Source organism: Lytechinus pictus, chromosome 19 (assembly GCF_037042905.1).
Source record: "Lytechinus pictus isolate F3 Inbred chromosome 19, Lp3.0, whole genome shotgun sequence".
NCBI lineage: Eukaryota > Metazoa > Echinodermata > Echinoidea > Temnopleuroida > Toxopneustidae > Lytechinus > Lytechinus pictus.
In genome coordinates, this window is record NC_087263.1 from 2,864,418 (window position 1) to 2,884,422 (window position 20,005).

At 35.9% G+C, this 20,005-nt stretch overlaps 1 protein-coding gene across 1 annotated transcript in view; it reads right to left on the minus strand.

Moving 5' to 3' along the window:
- Window positions 1–8,888: 8,888 nt before the first annotated feature.
- The window catches only part of LOC135157654 (uncharacterized), a 48,368-nt gene continuing 37,251 nt past the window's right edge, over window positions 8,889–20,005 (minus strand). The window contains exon 4 of the mRNA XM_064114043.1: window positions 8,889–8,998. Coding sequence (XP_063970113.1) covers window positions 8,889–8,998 — 110 coding nt within the window. The remainder of the gene's footprint in view (window positions 8,999–20,005) is intronic.

A 20,005-nucleotide genomic window follows, 5' to 3' on the forward strand; every position in this document is an offset into this window, starting at 1 on the left:
AAGGCGGTGACCATGTTTATAAGAATCGTATTTGCACATTTTGGGGAACGTCACGATATAGCTATAATGATATCTTTGTGCAATATCTTGGTCGTAGACCTTGCAGCTATTTAGCAAGAATGAAAATACTTTTTTTTAAAGAGCCGTTTCAAATTGGTTATGCTGTCATGTTGACAATCGACAAGAAGAAAAATCACCCCCCCCCCCCCGGAAGATGTGAGCATGCGCAGATTTTTTTTTTTTTTTTTGCTTGCTTTTTTGTCTCTACGGCTCTCAGTCGTGCACTGATTTTACATGTGTTATACATTCAATATGCTGCCACTGTGTAGTACCACGCCTTATAAACCGTTTTACGCATCAGGTTGCATTTTGTCAAATCCATCCTGTTTAACAGGAATGTTTCAAAAGCATGATTAAACCAATCATGAGCCTGTCTCCTGTACAGTATCAGTGTATTCATTGTAGAGAATTTGAACCCTCTCTATCAACTATATTCTCTGCTAGTTGAACTTTCACTTTGATAATATTAATAATAATATATAACGCTTAAAACAATGTTTCTAAGCGCTGCATCCTATTACCCCGGCTTTAGCACGGCTACTCTTATCGGGCGCTCGAGCATTCAAGGAATTTATTTTCGTTTTTTCTTTCAATCTTTATTGCTCAAAGTATGAATTACAATATAAAGCAAACAAATAAACAAGCTATTTACATGATTAAACAGAGCAACAATTACATTTTTTTAAATGTACAGGTAATTTACCATTTTTCTTCGCCAAAATATATTCAATATCATTTATAATTTCTTCCTACCGGGTACGCATTTATTACACCTGGGTGGAGAGTGGCAAATGTAGATAAAAGCCTTGCCAGAGGACGAGAGTGCTGCGGTGTGATTCGAACCCCGGACCTTGTGGTTCAAAGTCCGGAGACACTTTGGGGCCAAATCCGAGTTTTTGCAACATTTTTTCCTTCAAAATAAGAAGTTACATCGTGGAATTTTAGTGAATAAGACTGAGATCATTCTTAATTTTCATGTTGGCAGGAATATGAATTTCGATTTATCCATTTTTGTTGAAATTTTGTGTCACGCATGCTATGGGTCAAATCAGGGCTGTTCTAATTATTATTCATGACTTTACAAACGATTTTTAAATCTAGCTAGCCGATAAGAAATTATCTCGCAGTCATTTTAGATACTTCAGTTGAAGTTGTAAAGATAAAGCACATCTCAATCTGTCTATTTATTGTTCATAGCATTTTTTTATGTCTGCACTGAATAATAAATGCAATAATGACTTATGATGCAACAATTTATTGTCAAAGACTTTCTTTAATGAAATTATACAGCTCTTGTATTTTAGGATATTTGTTTTAAATCCTCTAATTTTCTTATTTTATATAATCTATAAGAATACTGTCTGCGATGTTTTAAGAAGATACATTGTCATCCCCCCCCCCTAGTTTTCGAAATGGATTAAAATATGTTATTCAGAATTCCAACGGTTCACGTATACATTGATTGTGTTCCAAATGAAAATAGTTGAGGCCATCGGTGTGACGTCGCAAGACGATTTTCCTTTATTAAAAATTGTCTGTTGTTTTTAGATGATGCCAGAAAGCAATTTTCCATTGACCAATAATAACAATGAAGCAGGTCTTTTCCAATCATGAAACACCATGGCCTCTTTCTTATACAAATAAAACATGACTGATTTAAATTACTTAAAAACTATGGAAAGCCATCAATGTCGTGGCCTAATTCATATTATGGAATGCTAACATGATTTGCTAGCATTTTCTCAAAATTAGATACTGAAACCGAGTGAATTTCTACAATTTATGATATATATTCACTCTTTAAATAGTGATTTCAGGTGTCATTCCATTTTTGTATGTATTTTCATCTTTTTTTTACAAAGAGACATAGAAAGAGAGAGGGGTATCTTATACGAAATCATCTCGATCATTATTCATTATTAATCAAACATTTAGTTATAGAAATATGTTCCAAGCAAACAAATTTTCGTCAAATATTCTCTCAGTTGACCTCTACTCTTCATTTAAGTTTGATCTATCCCACTACAAATTAATTCATTCCACCAAATTGGAACTGTATACATAGATACAGAATTAAAATCGATTGTAGATATCGATCGAAATTCCACCTGTGTCATTTGCACGAGGACGCGTTCACGCGTGAGCTTAAAATCATAACTTTTACGATGACCACACACAAATAGACACCCTCATGCACATGCCGGACTATGTGTAAGGGTGTTTTAAACAGTGGGCATGGTGAGTGTGTGTGCCGATGATTTAAGACGTTTGCGGTATATCGTCTGCGTGTGAACAGCGTTATAATTTTGCCGTGACATATCGGTAGATTTCCCGCTTTTTTATCACGCTAGTGGAAGAGCTGTCAAAATTCTTTCAGGTGACGAACAGCTCGTTCGGATAATTCCATTGTAATCCGGATATAGGAAAAATTATTTGGTAAAATCACCTAAGTGTGTCGACGTTTTTATACTTAGATCACGAAATCATGTTTTGCCTAGTGATATCACGTGTTGTGTTTAATTAGGGTTAAATAGTAAATATTTTTCGTTAGCATTTAAGAGCGTTCCCTTTACAAAAATTACCTATATATTGCATACAGTGATCTGTTAAAGAACAGTATATAATTATCAGATTTGTCAGTGACATTCATATGGGGGCTTGGGGCGCGTGCCCCCCACCCCAGAAAACTTTGTAACAATGATAATAATAACATGAAATGAAATTGACGACCAAGAAAAAAGAGAGAGAAGAAAAGAAAGGTTACGCCACTGATGTATGTTGTATATTCAATATGGTAACTAGATTACATTTATGCATTAGTCCAACAAAATTGTACAGACGTTAAAGACGTTTAATGAATAGATTTTAGTACAAGCATCTAAAGTTACCTGCAAGGAACTAACGATTTCAGACATTTTATTTTACTCCGTGTAACTGATTGTTTTTTTCAGTAACCGGAGAACTGATAAACTGTTCAAAATATCGTAATGTTCCTTTAAAACCATGCTCAAACAATCGTCAAACAAAACTGTCCTCTCAAATACCGAATTCAATAATTGTGACTTTGAGCGTTTGCATTTGTTATTCTAGCGTACGTCATAAACGGATCGAGAGTCAGTTTTGAAGGACCCAATAAAAAGGAATCATAAATAAATTAGTCGAGTAAATATGCTTCTTTTTTCCGATGCCGAGTAGCAACAGATCGTTCATCAAGTTGATAGATCATGTGTCTCAACAACCCGGACGCACGTGATTGTCAAAACCTTTAAAGGGGATCTGTACCTCAGATTCTCGAAGCTTGTTTTATATATCCATGAAGCATTTTCTCACAGCAGTATCTGCTCTTCGTCAAATTTAAATTGGACATGACAAATTACATTTTCCCTTATCCAGTTTCGTTTTGCAAATGAGTTTTAAAATGATAAGCAATTGTACTCAAATAGATATCTCCTATAAATTATCAACTTTGAATAACTGATTCCATAATATAAAGCAAAATCATGATATTCATGTATATCAGTGTTTCGGGAGCTCAATAGTAATCAAGAGCAAGTTTGAAAAAAAAACTTTAAAAAGGTAAACTTTGATATGTTAACCAAACATAACTAGGCTACTAAAGTATTTGATTCACAAAATTAAGTTGTTGATAGATTATTTCATATTTTATGATGATAACAAAGATGTTAATAATGACCATGAATGTCCATGATTTCTTTACAAAATAAGAAGTTGACATCTACTGCAGATTTTAATCATCAGGCTAATAGGGTGCTTAGGTTAATGATGATGGGGAGGTGGTGGTGGTGGCTATGATGTTGATAAATATGATGATGACGATGATTATGATGATGATGATCATGATGATGATGATGATGACGATGATGACGATGATGACGATGATGACGATGATGACGATGATGATGATGATGATGAAGATGATGATGATGATGATGATGGTGATGTTGGTGGTAGTGGTGGTGGTTATGATGATGGTTTCATGATGATACCGATGATAATAATGAAAATAATCACGTTGTTATGGTGATGGTTAAAATAGTAAGTTGACATCTACTGAAGATCGTGGTTAAAACTGGGCCATGTAGGTTGCATAAACAACAACCAAGGTTAATGGTGGTGGTGGTAGTGGTGGTAATGGTGATTATGATGGTAATGTTGGAGATTTTGAATTGCTGTAGATGGGATGTTGATTGTGAGGTTAAAGATGATGACGGCGGTAGAGACAATGACAATAGCGCTTAAGTTGGTGGATATGGTGATGGCAATGGGGAAACAAGATTACGATGATGGTGGTAGTGGCGGACTGGTGGTGGTGCTAGTGATGATGAAGGAGTTGATAACAATAATGATGATGATAACGATATTGATTATGATATCAAAAGTAAGTTGATATCTACTGTAGATCATTGGTGGTGGTGATAGTGGTGATGGTAGTGATGATGATGATGATGATGGTGATGGTGATGATGATGATGATGATGATGACGGTGGTGGTGGTGGTGGTGTTGATGAAGCTGTTTATGTGTTTTATGAGCATTTCCATTTACACCGGCTCAGTCATATTATGAAGACATGAGAAAAACCATGAAGAAAGTGTCAAAGTTTTCTAACTTTTCATGGACTATATTTTTAATTTCTTCTTTGGTTTTATACATTTGTGGTTTTATTGTATTGATGATTGGGTTGGATAGGGGCTATTTGTGTGAAGTCGGGTGTGCGTTTTGGAACACGTTTTTGTTTCTTTCATGGCATACACACATGTCAAGCAAAAAGAAAAAAATTTATGTACTAATTATAAGCCTGGCTCGCACTATGCGATTCGTTGTGATCGGAATTTCAAAGAAATTGTAATAACATTTGATTTCAACATTCCAACCAATAAAATCTTAGCGATTAGAGTTCACAATTGTGGTAGGACTACAGAAATCGAAATTCAGTCTCGTTCGATCCTCCCTGTACATGCTGTAGGAATAAAAACAAATTCAAATCCAAATCGTGATGACGTCATTATCGATTGCAACTTGAAGGCGACCACAGGGCTTGCCGCAAAGCAAAATTATGATTTTATTATTCCTCTCATTATGCCGAACTTCAAATGAAATAATCTTACTTCTTGGAATTTTCACATTTAATGCAAAATGCGATTTATTAAAGAATCACGTCGCGACGAATCGCATAGTGTGAGCCGGGCTTAACCCTGCGGTTATTCTTCTTCCCTGGAGTTTGTGTAAAGATTCATTATCCATTCTTGGTCACCGTTCACAATATTCACGATAATATTTAAGTCGCAGTCACACCAATGAAACCGACTCCAAACCGACCGATGGAATGTCATTAAAAATAACGTTATACGTTATTCGGTCGGTCTGTGTTTGTTTCTTTGATGTGCCTGCTCCCGTGGCACTGAAACTAGCTGACGCTCCGTCCATATCAGACTGTCTTTATGACGTAACAAAGCTCGAAATCATCTCAATTATTAACGGGGAATGTCAAGGCTCATATTAATTAAACGTACATTATTGCAATTACAATGCATAATTTGTCCTTATAGGTGTGTGTTATTATTAGCAGCAATAATACATGTACTCTCTCAAAGGCTATGACATACTGTATATTTGATCTTTCGCTCATTTATTTTTGCTCAACCAGCTATGATCAGTCATTAATAGAAACAGACATTCTGAATGTGAATCAGTGAATTTCCAAATTCCAGAGGAATGCGTCGGAACTTTTTTTATTATTATTTAATTTTATGTAATTTCTGCTAACCAAACAGCGCAAATTAATTCGAAAAAAATGAAATTTGGGCATTTTGCGATCTAGATTTCTTCAAGAATTCAAACCATGACTTTCTGACACAATTATATTACTCCTGTATCTCATCACCGTTAGAAAAATGTTACCAGTTACAATTATAGATGCAATACCATAAAATAAGAACACAATGTGTGTTATTAATTTGATAAGAAGTATGATGATATCTCTGGTTAAAAGCCATAGCACAGAGTCTATTATCAAACAATTTACAGTGCATACATCCAACAGAATACCAAAACCCATTACAAAATAAATGATTTAATGTGGCGATATTTCAAGCGCAACCATGTCAATAGATGATTTATCATACCACTGGGGGTTGGATAAGGACTTATTTATTGCTATGTGGTTTGTACTCATTTACAAATGTACATATAAATAGGCAATGAATTCCATATGTTTCATAAATGAATGACCTTGACCATAATACATATATATTAGCCGACAAGCTATAGTTCTATAGATGATTCAGTCATTATTGCAATTTTACCGAGTCAGATCTCTGAAAAAAAAAAACACGATCACTTGTGGTTTTTGTTATTGCATTTCTTCAATAACTGAATAAGCAGACGCGTAATATTTTCATGTTTGTAGAGGCGCGTATTTTTTATGTTACTTATATAGTTATACCATACACACTTTGGGTAGAAATAGGAAAATTGATGAGACAATTTAGACTTCGACTTTCTGTCCAATTTACAAGAAAGGATTGCATTACGATATTTTGTTATTTCAAGTGCTAAAGTACAAAGTCCTTCTTGGTAATTAATGATTAAATATGAGAATCAAGAAACTAATTAATTATGACTGGGTACTTATTATGCTTGTAGATATATCAAGTTGTACTCATGATATTTTTGCTCTGTTTATTATTCCCCGATATCTCATCTTATGTTATTATCTCTCGACCAAAATTTAGCCAGATAAACAGTGAATAAACTTTTTTCGACATGCACCGTAATTTATTCATTTGTATTTATCATAATAATTTTGTGTTTTTGCATCGAGGTCCGTCTGTAAAGCCTTAGTTATTTTATTTCCTTAATTTCTTTCTATATTCAAATTTGACGGTTGGGAGTACATAGCGCCTTCTTTTCGGTAAAGAAGTTAGTTTCCTGAATAAACTCATTTATGAAAATGAGAGGTCTTATTCGTTTAACTTTAGTTGTCCCTGTTGTTCAACTTAGAAGAAATGACGTCACATTTTGGTCGCCCCGCCCCTGTCAAAATATCCTGGCTCCGAAGGTGGTTCCATGACATTTGCTCTGGCGACAATTGCTCCGCTCTAAATTCAACACACTAATGGAATGACCAACTTCAACCCTGGATTTAACGCTATGTCATATCCTAAACATAACATAAAACCTTATTGCATGCCCTAACGCTACATCTTAGACGAAATTAAGCCCGGAGCGATTGTCGAAGGAGTACTGACGTGTCACCCCGAAGATGTAATACACAGTTTAACAAGCTGTGTATTTTTTATTTTACGTTTCTTCGAATAATGTGTTGTAACTTCATTTTCGCTGTTCTTTCAGGGATTGCTATTTAAGATGAAGAGACATTAAAATAAACCTTAATTTGAATATGCCAATTATCGTGAATGGAAAATGAGACACCCAGCTATCCCCCACTTCAGTTTTAGAAACCTGGGGCCCGTAACACAAAGCTTAGCAATGATCGTAGAACATTTTTCTACGATTGATCCCATTGACTACAATGTACAATCAATGGTGAAAATCAAGCGTACGATCAATCGCTAACCTTTGTGTTACGGGACCCTGGAGAGCGTTTCATTAATAGTTTTGTCTATGATTGTCACCGATGGATGTTATAGGCTACTGCCATTCCTTGCATCTTTCTGATTGGCCGAGAGCAAATTAGTCGGTGAAAATCACTAACATAACCTTTCCTGAAAAGCTCCCTTGTTCCTCGGAGGCGATGTCACATTTAGAGACATTCCTTTTACCTGTCGAAAAGATTGGGTTAAACGTTTTTTTTTTTTGTTTTTTTTTACAAGAATTTGTTCCCGCTGGTCGTTGACTTCCTAATTTGTTTTCACAGGAGGAGGGGGAATTGATTTTTTTTACCTGTTGGTTTTTACACCTTTGACGGTTACCTTGTTTAAATTTGATGATTGGGTTGAATGGGGGCTATTTCTGCGCGGTGTGGGTGTACGTTGTTGTTTAAGTGTGTGTTTGGAATAGTTTGATTTGGGGTAGGAAACTGAGAAAAAGTAGGTCATGCGAAATATTGATTTCAAGGGTTTATTTTCAATTCGTCTAATGCCAATTCGTCCGATTACCAACTCGTCTACTACCATTTGGTCTATCATCAGTTCGTCTACTCACCACATGGTCTACTTTCATTGATTCTAATGCCATTCCGTCTAATAGCCAGTTGGTCCAATGGCCATTACGTCCATATATCATTTGGTCTAATTAAACTAAAGTGTTAATTGTGCAAGATGAATGTGAAGAAAATTGGTATTAGACCAACTGGTTATTAGACGAAATGGTAATAGACGACCTGGTGATTAGACGAAGTGATGATTGGACCAAATGGTTGTTAGACGAAATATTGATGGACGGAATGGCATATAGACTAAATGATGGGGAGTGGACGAGTTGGCAGTGGACGAATTGGCAATTTACCATTTCAACTTTTCGGTGGAAGTTTGCGTGATCATCATGGAAGTGGAATAGCATTCATCCTTTATGGGAAAGATTTCTACTTTAGGTTTTCCTGTCCTCTTATGCAAGCATTGTTTAATAACTGAATAATGTAATTATCTTCCTTTTAGGGAAAATATCCATTCTTGCTTTTTCTTACTTCTTCATATTCATCCATTTTCTTTCAAACTTTCTCATCCATGTGAAAAGAAAATCTCCGGTTTGGAGATGAAATAGCGTTTCCTTTTCTTCTTTAACCACATATTTTGCTTTTCTTATACGATTATCCTTCCTTTCTTGCACATTTTTCTGTAATATGGTTTATGCTTCCTTCCAAATGAAATTCATACCGATGGATGGCTGAGTTATGAGTATCCCACCATCTCCTACTCCACCTACTCCTCCTCCTTCTCCTCCTCCTCCTCCTCCTCCTAAAAATACCGAATGATAATCAGTACTATATGCTGCACCATGACAGCGTAACATTAGTTGCTTATCCATCACATCAGTGAAATCATTTCTTAGTCATTTATTTCAGTGTTGTGTCAGCGTCGTCTTACATTTTATCTTTCCAGATATCTCATATCGTGTTTTCTGTCTGCACATGATGGTGTTTAAAGGACAAATCCACCTCAACAAAGAGTTGATTTGAATAAAAAGAGAAAAATCCAACAAGAATAACACTGAAAATTTCATCAAAATTATTATCATTAATATTTTTATTATTATTATTGTTATCATTATAAAATATTATTATTATCATTATTGTTATTATCATTTATGCCAAAGTGCAGTTTTGCTAGAATTTTAGATTTCTTTACTTCAAAAGAATGAATTGGTGGCAAATAGCACACTTTATTTGTTGGCACCGAAATGTTTATTTTTGCAGTAAGAACGCCTATCGAAATCTGTTTATTTCGAATTCAGCTTATGCGAATAACTACATGTATGATCAGTAAATGCAATAAGGATTCCAATGATCATTATTAGAAATTGTGTGTAGCTTTAGAACAGCTTCCAATGTCAGTCCCTGGCTCAATTTATTATGTCTACTTTTCTTTTTTTTAATGTTATTGTTAACTTCTTTCTACTCGGAATTTGTGTTCGCATTGATGTATTTCTTGGAAATACAAGTTCTTTCTTTTCGTATTATTCCCAATCTTTTGATATTTCACCATTTTCTCCACCTGTGATTTTGAATGCTATTACCATGATTATTGTTGCGAGCAGTGGGAAATCTTTAGATTCTATTCATTCTCATCCGTTAAAAAGAAAGTGGAATCGAAAGATCTCTTGATTCGATAGAGATCAGTAATTTGGTCAGGTATTTTGTTTTAGTTTCCTTTCCTTTCGTCATCTTTCTCCTGCTGTTTTCCTTTTCTGCTTCACCTTCAAACTTCTTCTCACCATTTTACTTCACATTCTCCTCATCGTTTTCTCCAACAATCCTCTCCTTTCCCTCCTCATCATTCCTATTCTTTATTCTCTTCCTTTTTTCCCTTCTTCTTCTTCTTCTTCTTCTTCTGCTGCTGCTGCTGCAACTGATGATGATGATGATGATCGTGATAATGATGATGATGATTGTGATGATGATGATGATGATGATGATCGTGATAATGATGATGATGATCGTGATAATGATAATGATGATTATGATGGTGATGATGATGATGGTGATGATGATCGTGATAATGATTATGATGATGAAGATGATGATGATGATGACGATGATGATCGTGATGATGATATTTCTTGTCCACCACCTCCTCCTCCTCCTCGTCTTTCTTCTTCCGATGATGATGATGGTGGTGGTGGTGGTGATGATGACTCTTCTCATCCTCCTTCTCCTTCTTCATCTCCTACCCCTCCTCCTCCTCTTCACCCTCGTTCCTCTTCTTTCTCTCCCTGCAACTGTTCTTTTATTCTTCCACCATCTAGTAGGCCTCGATTCCACGAGGTCAATCACATTTTCCTATAGCTTCCCTGTACCACACACTCACAGATAATGAAGATGACAACCATCATCCAAGGCTCCTTCCTTGGTGCTTGCAAGTTTAAAGAGACGTTTAGTCAATACTACTTTCCATCGGTGATTCGAGGGGGAAACCTGTGGCTTGTAGGAATGCATTGATAGGCACATCGGTTCTGAAGCCACCGAGATTGCGGGAGGAATTTCACCAAGGTTTCAACAACATTAAGATAACCAAAATGAACTCGCTGCCGGGAATCGCTCGATTTCAATGGTTTCAGAAGCATTCATCTTCAATTCTGTGGTTTCTATGGTAACAGAATCTTAGTAAATCGATGTTAAGATACAGCGCAATGTGGACAGTTAGTGATTATCAATTCATTAAGGATGTGTTGAAGCAAGCAAGCTTAAGACCTTTTTGTAGCTTGCACTGCAAAAAAACCCGGTATTGATTTACCACCAGCCCGGAATCTATATCTGTCCTCACCAGAGAAGTATTCAAACAACATCAGTTTGGAATCAAACCGATGCTGTTTTAATACTAATTGGTGTGGCATAATCACCTTTCTGGTGTTTACCAAAACCAAACTGGTGTTGTTTAACACTTCTCTGGTGAGGACATACACAGCAAAAACTGTGGTGTTAACCGGTGTACATTGAGCACCACACCAGTTATTTTACACTGGAGTTAAATTGACAGTGTTAGTTTAACACCTATAGGTGTTATTAAAACACTTTTGGTTGTTACATTTACAATCTTTGGGGTTATGTTCAATCTCTAGGGTGTAATTTAGGGTGTCAGCTTTAACACAACAGTTTTTACGGTGTATTTATATTTCGGGCTGGTGTTAAATCAACAGCGGAGTTTTTGCAGGGTGTGATTTCAACCGGGTATTCATTTATTTAAAAGTTCCTTGAGGATTTGTTTACAGACATGACTGCTTGTTCTTAGCTATCCAGAGGAGCAGTTCATGATCGGAATTCGGAGAGTTTTCCACTGATTAACTTGCTCTCCGCCAATCAGATTCAAGGATTTCCGTAGGTTATAATTTCTGTCGCTGAAAATCAATGTCAAACTTCTTCATGAAACCCTTCCTCAGGTTTCAATCTATTTTCCTGTCACACAATTTGCGATAATGTGAATGAGGGATGCAAAAACGCCATCAGTAATGATTGCTAATGGGCAATCTTGGCATTTTCAAGAAAACCGCAAAACTGATGCCCTTACATCGTTGTCAGAGTCATTCTAGGTTAACCCCTATGCCCAATATTGCGTCAAACTGGGACCTAAGTAATTCCCTCTATTTCATTTATTCTTCACATTTCGCTGTCCCCCCCATTTGGTGTACCCCTATAAAGAGCGATAATGAAAATGTCGGGGACAATTGATTGACCGTGACCAACGAATTTAGGCGCGAAGAGGGAGAAAACAAAATTGAGAATGTGTTAGATGTACATTTCAGTGTGAGTGACGCATGGTTTAGGGGCGCTACTTATTGCTAGATTTGTTGGACGGTAATGAATGTCGCTTTTCAGAGGAAATCGCCTCCGATCGCATCAGAGTCAATTGTTTAGTGGAAAGAACTCAAAGAAGGTGAAAGTCATCATGATTGTTAGGCTTTATAGAAGAAACAGCGTCAAGGAAGAAAGTTAGATGAATAGACGCATGCAAGAATGGAGGCGGAATGAATCAATCTTGTTTAAAGGCGGCCTTAGTTTCTTGTAATAGTGAAACACTACTATTCGTCGAGTGTGAAGATGATTCGCGTGTTTCTATGTGAGGTAGTTAGGTATGGAGTGCCAAGTGTATACCCATGTATTCTGTTACAAAATCGATGATTTTGTAAATGAGAATAAAAATAAGCTAACAAAATAAAACTGCAGGGCACTGGCGGATCCAGGGGGGGGGGCATAGCCGGCCCGTACCCCCCCCCCCCCCCTTAGAAGCAACATAAAAATTTGTAATGTAAAACTGCCATTAAAACAGAGATGTGCTCCCTCTTTTGAAAGTGAAGACCTTTTTTTTCTTTCTTTCTTTTGCTTGTCAATTTTCATCTGGTACGAAATATCCCTAAATTTTGGTTAAACACTTTTTTTTTGCTTGTCAAAATTTTCCTGTCAAAAATGTGCCCCCTTTTGGAAAATCCTGGATCCGCCCTTGCTGCATGGTGTTTTGTTTTGACTTTGTACCAACATTTTTTAAACAATTTTTGTAACAAGATTTTTTCACAAAGATTTTTTTTATAATTCAAGGTTTTACACTTCGCGCCAATAGTTAGGGTAGGGGATAACAGTATTTTTGTAAGTAAACATTCTCTCCCCCTCTCATAGCCGTTTATAGAATAATAATTCTTAAAATGATTGAAACTTACAAATATCGTGGACATCGTTGACGTCATAACACAATAATAATTATGTTACCAATTAGCAAAATACTTTCCTCCCATGGATTGTTATTTTCTCTACGAATAAAACTATAGGTTAGTTTATTATATATGTATATAGTTATCTCAAGGTTGCTTCACCAGATGGGCTACAAAAAGGATCCTCGATATTGACTAAAAACCTGAAACGAGGCAAAACGTAGTAACATGTATATATTTTACGCACGATCGAGTGTCGTCGGTATAATTGTAGTTTTATAGTCAGCCATTCGTTTCCGAATTATTTGCCATTTGCCACTTAATTGTTTTGACACAGACAATGTTTACGATGAAAGGCAAGGTCATTAAGTTAACTCTGTTGATGGCAGAACCTTCAATATTACAAATAGAATTTAGAATGGCAGCGATTTTATCGACATAAGTTGTCTTCTAAAATACATCAAGGAGCGATTCATGGATAAAACCTGTTGAAACATTGCTTTTACACATTCTACAATGGCGGCAATTTAAGCGCGAATAAAAGCCTTTAGATAGAAAGCACTCAAAATCTCTAAAGAGCCCGTCGATTGTTAGTTGTCTTTGATATTAGACGGTTAAGAGCGACACTTTATAATACTTCGATTCCAACGATCAATAATGGCACTTATACTTGCTATAATATTTTACTCAACGTCAAATTTTCTTGTCCAGCATCACTCAAACTGGTAAAGGTATCTAATTCAGAAAGGAAGACATTCGACCGCGAAAAAATCTGCATTAAGAAAACGATACTATCAACATAGCAAAATACCTATATCGATTGTGCTCGAGGATGCGTTCTGCCCAAATGATTTTGCATTACCCAGAAAGTGCTTGAAAGTATCGATTACTGCTCGATAGCATAACGCGTCGTCTGTGTTAGCCCCTGCCCCTGACACTTTTACTTTCATTCATTCGTTCTTATAACGGAGACGTTAAAGGGACAGCCGACTGCATGTGAGTATTTCATTAAAACAACTCACTAGGATTTTTCCATCAAATTGTATTTCTTTGTAGTCAATCTAAAGCAAACATTTTAGAACGTAGCAACAGTTTTCAGTAAATATCATTGATATTGGCCCCTGACAATTTCATTCATTCTTACATACGTTAAAGGGAAAACCAACCTCACCGGAAGCTTTCATTAAACGTTTTGTTAGTGGTTCCGTATGACGAATCTGTACTAAGCCAATGAGAACATGGAGAAGTAAATATTTCAGAAGCTTACAACAGTATTCAGTACATAACAATTTTAGCCCCTGACACTTTAAATTTTATTCATTCTTATAACTGTGACGTTAACATACGTTAAAGGGAAAACCAACCTCACCGGAAGCTTTCATTAAACGTTTTGTTAGTGGTTCCGTATGACGAATCTGTACTAAGCCAATGAGAACATGGAGAAGTAAATATTTCAGAAGCTTACAACAGTATTCAGTACATAACAATTTTAGCCCCTGACACTTTAAATTTTATTCATTCTTATAACTGTGACGTTAAAGAGACAGTCTACTCAGAGTGAGGTTTTCATTAAACGTCTTAGAAGGGTTTTTGTTGTTGTTAATGCTGTTAAATATGTTATTACCCAAACAGAAGAAATGATTTCAGAAGCTGATAAACGCCTTGGTTTAAACAAAAAGGATTTTGCGATGGAATGGAACTGGAAAGATCATGTGGATATAATTTGAAATCCACTCTTAATAATTTGCACACAAAAAAAAATCATCCACATGTTCATCACATTTCTTACATCCTTAGCCGTTACAGTATACATGATAAAATTCAAAAAACACTTATCCAATTAACTTTGAATATTTAATTTTAATAGGAATGACAATTATTAAATACAATGAGTTTATGATATAAACTACTGAATTTAGAGTTGTATTCTGATTCACATTGCTTGTTCCTTGGTTTCTATTAACTGACTGCTTCCATAAGCGTAATAAAATTATTATTGTTAGTAAGAAGGGATAAAACATATGACAAAAACCAACAGCAAGAAAAGGACTGCTTCAAGTACTCTTTCCTTCCAAAGTCTATGGCAGAATGGAATCTACTACCAATAGACACACATGAAGCTAAAGCGGTTGATAGTTTTAAAACAAGGTTAAGCAAAATTCAAATGTTTACATTCATTCGAGGGGGGGCACATCATCATTAATTCAAATTCATCACTAGCCACACACGCCTGCAGCAATTATATCCCGATTGAGGAGTTTGTTCGCAGTAACTGGAAGAAAGAAAAAATACGTGTATGAAATTACGTAATAATGATCAATTCAATGCAGACATAAGAAATACATGTCTTTGTTCTAGAACAAAAAGGCAAATGGCAATGTTCTTCTTCAATGCAATCTGTCAACTAAAATAATATAATGTGTTACTAACCTACTGCTATTTTGCTAGAGTAAAGTCACTATTGTATAAAAATTGAATAAACTCTCCTCAATACGAGTGAAATAAATCATCATTGTACAGAACAATCTTTATCTAGACTGAAAGGTATATATACAAGGGCATCACTAAATTATGATAAAAATAGCATCAATAATTGCGGTTGCCATGGTTTCCTCATTGTTAATTTTCATTACTATCTTTAATTTTCTATCCTGCATGGTATCTTGAGAATGTCTTTCGACTTGATAATTAGCCTAATTTCATAACGAGGGATTGAGGCTTGCGGGAAAAGTGCGAAAATGCCTAATTGGCGGAATTCTTGTTCTTTTATCCTTTTTTCTTTTTTTCTTTTTCTTTCTATCTGCATGTTCTTTTTTCTCCTTCCTTTATGCTTTCCTTGCTTATCTGTTTGTTTATTTTTTTGTGTTTTTTAATCATGTTGTACTAAAACATCCGTTTTCAAGTAGATATACACCAAATATATTTCCTCGCACTTCGAGTTATTATTAAGTTGTTTTATGTAGTGACATTATGCTTCTTTTTCATGACGACTTAAAGTGATTGACCCCTGAATATGCAACATTTTCAGTCCGTGCTTACGTTCACATTAGTTGATTGGTGATATATGTCTGCTCTTCGTGAATTCCTAAAACAGTTATGTCCCTTTTTCTGGTCTGAATATCAAGAATTTTCAACTCGCGCTTCGCGCTCAATGCCGTGACCCACTACTGGATGATCTACCCATCCGCCTTCAGAGTTCAAATTACCATTTCATCACTTTACATTAATCCATTGAAATCTAATCTTAAGAATTTTTGCCAAGAAATTCACAGAACCATGATTCATTAAAGATTATTCAAGTTCCAATCTATATCCAATGAAGTTATATCAAAATCCCTTCCCTTTGCCCCATCCATATTGGGGGATACTCCCTCGTGAAACGAATTTTATCACTGGGTTGAAACGTAAGATCTAATTGTCACATATAGTCCTCAATGCCATCGGCTATTTCTCCAAATTTCACCCATCTATGCTCTCCCAACTCCCAGAATAATCAAACGAAAATAGGCCTAGGTGAAAACACCTTTTTTAAATGCCTGTGAAAATATACATTTTCAAGCGAAATCAATCTCCCATGCGATATATTGAAATTTCGGTTTTCAGTGAAAATCTGATCTGCTATCGTGTTTCAATTAGAGGATTGATTCAAGGAAAGGCAAAATTACAGATGATTATTAGGAACGTAAGCCCCCGAAAACTATTCGACGGCTGAGAGACATAAGGGCGTAAGACACCGAAGATTGTAAATTATGTATTCAATGGTAGACATTAACGTTTTGAATAGCTGAAAGCTAGCTTACACGCTTGCGGACTGGTCGATGAAATATAAAATGTACCAAGATTTGGCGCGAAAAGTAGTCACGTGTCCTTGGGAGGACAGTGAACCCGCTTTGTTTCAATTCACGTTCAACGCATTTTTCCTATTGAATTGTTTCCACTTTCTTTTGTGTTTGTTCTGAAAGTACGGGCCTGTGTTGTTTTTAAATTACAATTTCGACTTCAAATCTATAAGGAATTGCTCTCCTCAAAAGGTGAATTCGACTTGGCCTGATCCCGTCACATATTATTCACGATACTGCCACCCCCCCCCCCCCTCCTACTCCCCTCATTAGATTTTCCGAACCTATTTTTATTACAAATTTTCACAAAAATTCTTCCAAAGGTTTACTACAGATCGCTTTCTTTTCAATTCTCTAATACAACAAAAACGCACTTGTGAAATGCTCAGTCGCTTCGCTCTCTATCTAAAATGTATTCTTGAAAAGCTTGTGTTAACTCCTTAAAAATGCTTCGAACTGGCTTTGTCCTTTTTCAACGTCAGATAATAAGCGTCAACGATATAATGATGGAGTGCGATATAAATAAATAACGAATGGCGGTATAGGAGCGTATACATGTAGCATAAAGAATACTACACTGGTTATATATGAGAAAATATACCCAAGCCCTATTCTACGAATGCATCATAATCCGATAAATTATTGAAGAGCTGACCTTGAACCAAAGCGACCATTGTAATAGGTGTTAAGCGCCGATTTACACGGATTCTAATGGGTTGTGATCGCATTCACGCTTGCTTGGTGCGGGGAATACTGTCGAGAGCAATTACCGGTTGCTATTCGTAATTGAATTGATTTGTTTTGAATTTGTTACGAAATCCCGCATTTATTTGTATACAATATACACAAGCTATTATATCCCTAGAAATAGCAAAATTACTACACGTAAATCCATGCTAGGCAGAAGTATATCAAGGAAATTAAATGCTTGGTATAAAAAATGATAGAAATTCAGACTTGACTTTATCTTCTTTGTTTCGCTTGCCTTTTTGGTGACACAATATTTGCTCCGGGCTTAAATTTGTCTAAGAAGTAGGGTTAGGGTTGCAAGAGGGTTTTTATATCAGGGTAGGGTATAGTGATAAACCCAGGGTTGAAGTTGGTTATTCGATTAGTGAGTAGATGTTAGAGCGGAGCAATCGTTGCCGGAGCAAATGTGATGGAACTGTATTTTTGTTGCTGTTGCGATATTATATATATTTGTATGCCGTTTCGTACGCCATTTATAATAGAGAAAAAACTAGAATAATGGGCATGATCATACATTGATTTAGATATATGCAAAGTAAATTTGAGTGCACTCACCCGCAGACTAGATATTTATATAATTATATATATGGTAAAACGCACACAAGGTTTTGAGCATTACATGCACCAATTATCCTGATTTAATCACAAGGAATCACAAAAGATCCTGTGAATGTTCTTTGTTTTTTTATCCGTACACCATCAACGCAAAATGATCTCGCATAAATTACCAGTGAACAGTAACAAAATGCATCTAATCTATCGAGGATAATTAGCACAAAAAGGCTACATTGCCTTACAAAATTATATGCGTAAATGCCTCTTTTTCGTATATATTTGTATAATATTTCTGAAAGTCTAAGTTATTTTAGTAAGTGGTCTTAGCTACTGTTCAATCGTTATTCCATTACTTTTTTCTTTATGCCTTATAAAAAGTGAATTGAATGTTGAAAGAAATTTATCAGCTCCTCGTCGATGTAAATCTTCAAAATAATACTGTAAAACATTTCGTGGAAGCCGTCTCCTATAGCAAACGAGTGATAATTGAATCTTTAGAATGTAAGCCTGCTCTGTCTTGAAAGTCGTGCTGCTTATAAAACTAGCGATCAAAGATTTTTATTTAGGTGTATCCGCGGTGAAAAGAATGACTGTTATGTTTTATATAGGCTTTGTTAGCCAGATATTGCTAGTTATTTTCCAGGTTTTTTTCTCTCTCTTTGTAAATTATAAAGATTGTGTCCTTCACCCACATTAATAGAATTATTTCGCGTCAAATGATTCCTTCTTTATCTCTCTCTCTCTATCTCCCTTTCATATTTCTGGGATTGAATTTATAATGTATATAGTTTTATTCAGTGGCGTATCTGAAAAAAAACCTCGTAATGAGGGGAACCGAAATTTCTGATAAGCAAAAAAAGAGGTCAAAGATAATTTTCTGAAACTCATTTCGTCAAAAAATGTAAGCTCCCATCTCCCCCCCCCCCAAAAAAAATGAAAAATCATATGTCAGGGGGTCACTCTGCCCACCCCAACCCCCCCCCCCCCCTGCCGCCTTCTTGGTACCACTCGAGATTACAATTTCATTCATTCCTTTTTATTGACTGTAAGAATGAAGCCTTGATTCATAAAGCCATGGTTCTTGTCAATACAGAATATATCTCAATTCCTTCGTAATAAATTGAGTAATTCATAAAAAGACGTTTCTTATTCCTAGGCGTGACATTCGTGAATGTGTATGCTCATGCAGAGTTGTCATACTGTTCACGGTTATTTTGTCAACCAAACACTCTAGCTACAAGGGGAGAAACTGACAAGGGTATTTCCCTTCAAATTCTCCCGCGATCAATGGTCTTGATATAATAAATTGAAAATGTCCTTACAATTAAGAAAGTAGGTGGAACTTTGACATTTCATTTTAGAGACAATATCCTTCTGTTCATATACAGCGGGTAATCGAACTGCCGGTCGACGCGTCCTTCCCCCGTTGCAGTTTGCTGGGGAAAAAAAGAGGGAAAGTATGTCATATGAAAAAGTTTGAATTATTTTTTTTGTAATGAAGAGGAGTGGGCAGTATAAGGGCGAGATATACCAAGAAATCTCCGGAAAGAAACAAGGAAAAGAGGTATTTGACGAAGGTTTATAGAGTGTGTCGAGGAGAGGAGAGGAGAGAGGGGGAGGAAGTAATGAAACGTTCTTCAATGTTAGAAGAATACGCACCACGTTCGTCGGGTAAAATAACCTCAAATACTGTGTATAATTTTACACAATGTTATTATTCGAATGCCCGTAGAATATGTATTCAACCAAACTTAGGGGCCAATCTTTATCACATTTACTCAATATTATTGCATTTATACTTTTTATATCAAATTTGTGATGGTCCGTGTCTTGCCGGAAAATGCCCGAACAAAAGCCTCATTGCCTCGTTTCAATGACTATCACAGACGAAACTCGTCATATTGATGTTGAAAACCAAGTGTGCATAAATTCTTCGTCGAACTATTTATAACCTGCTCTTTT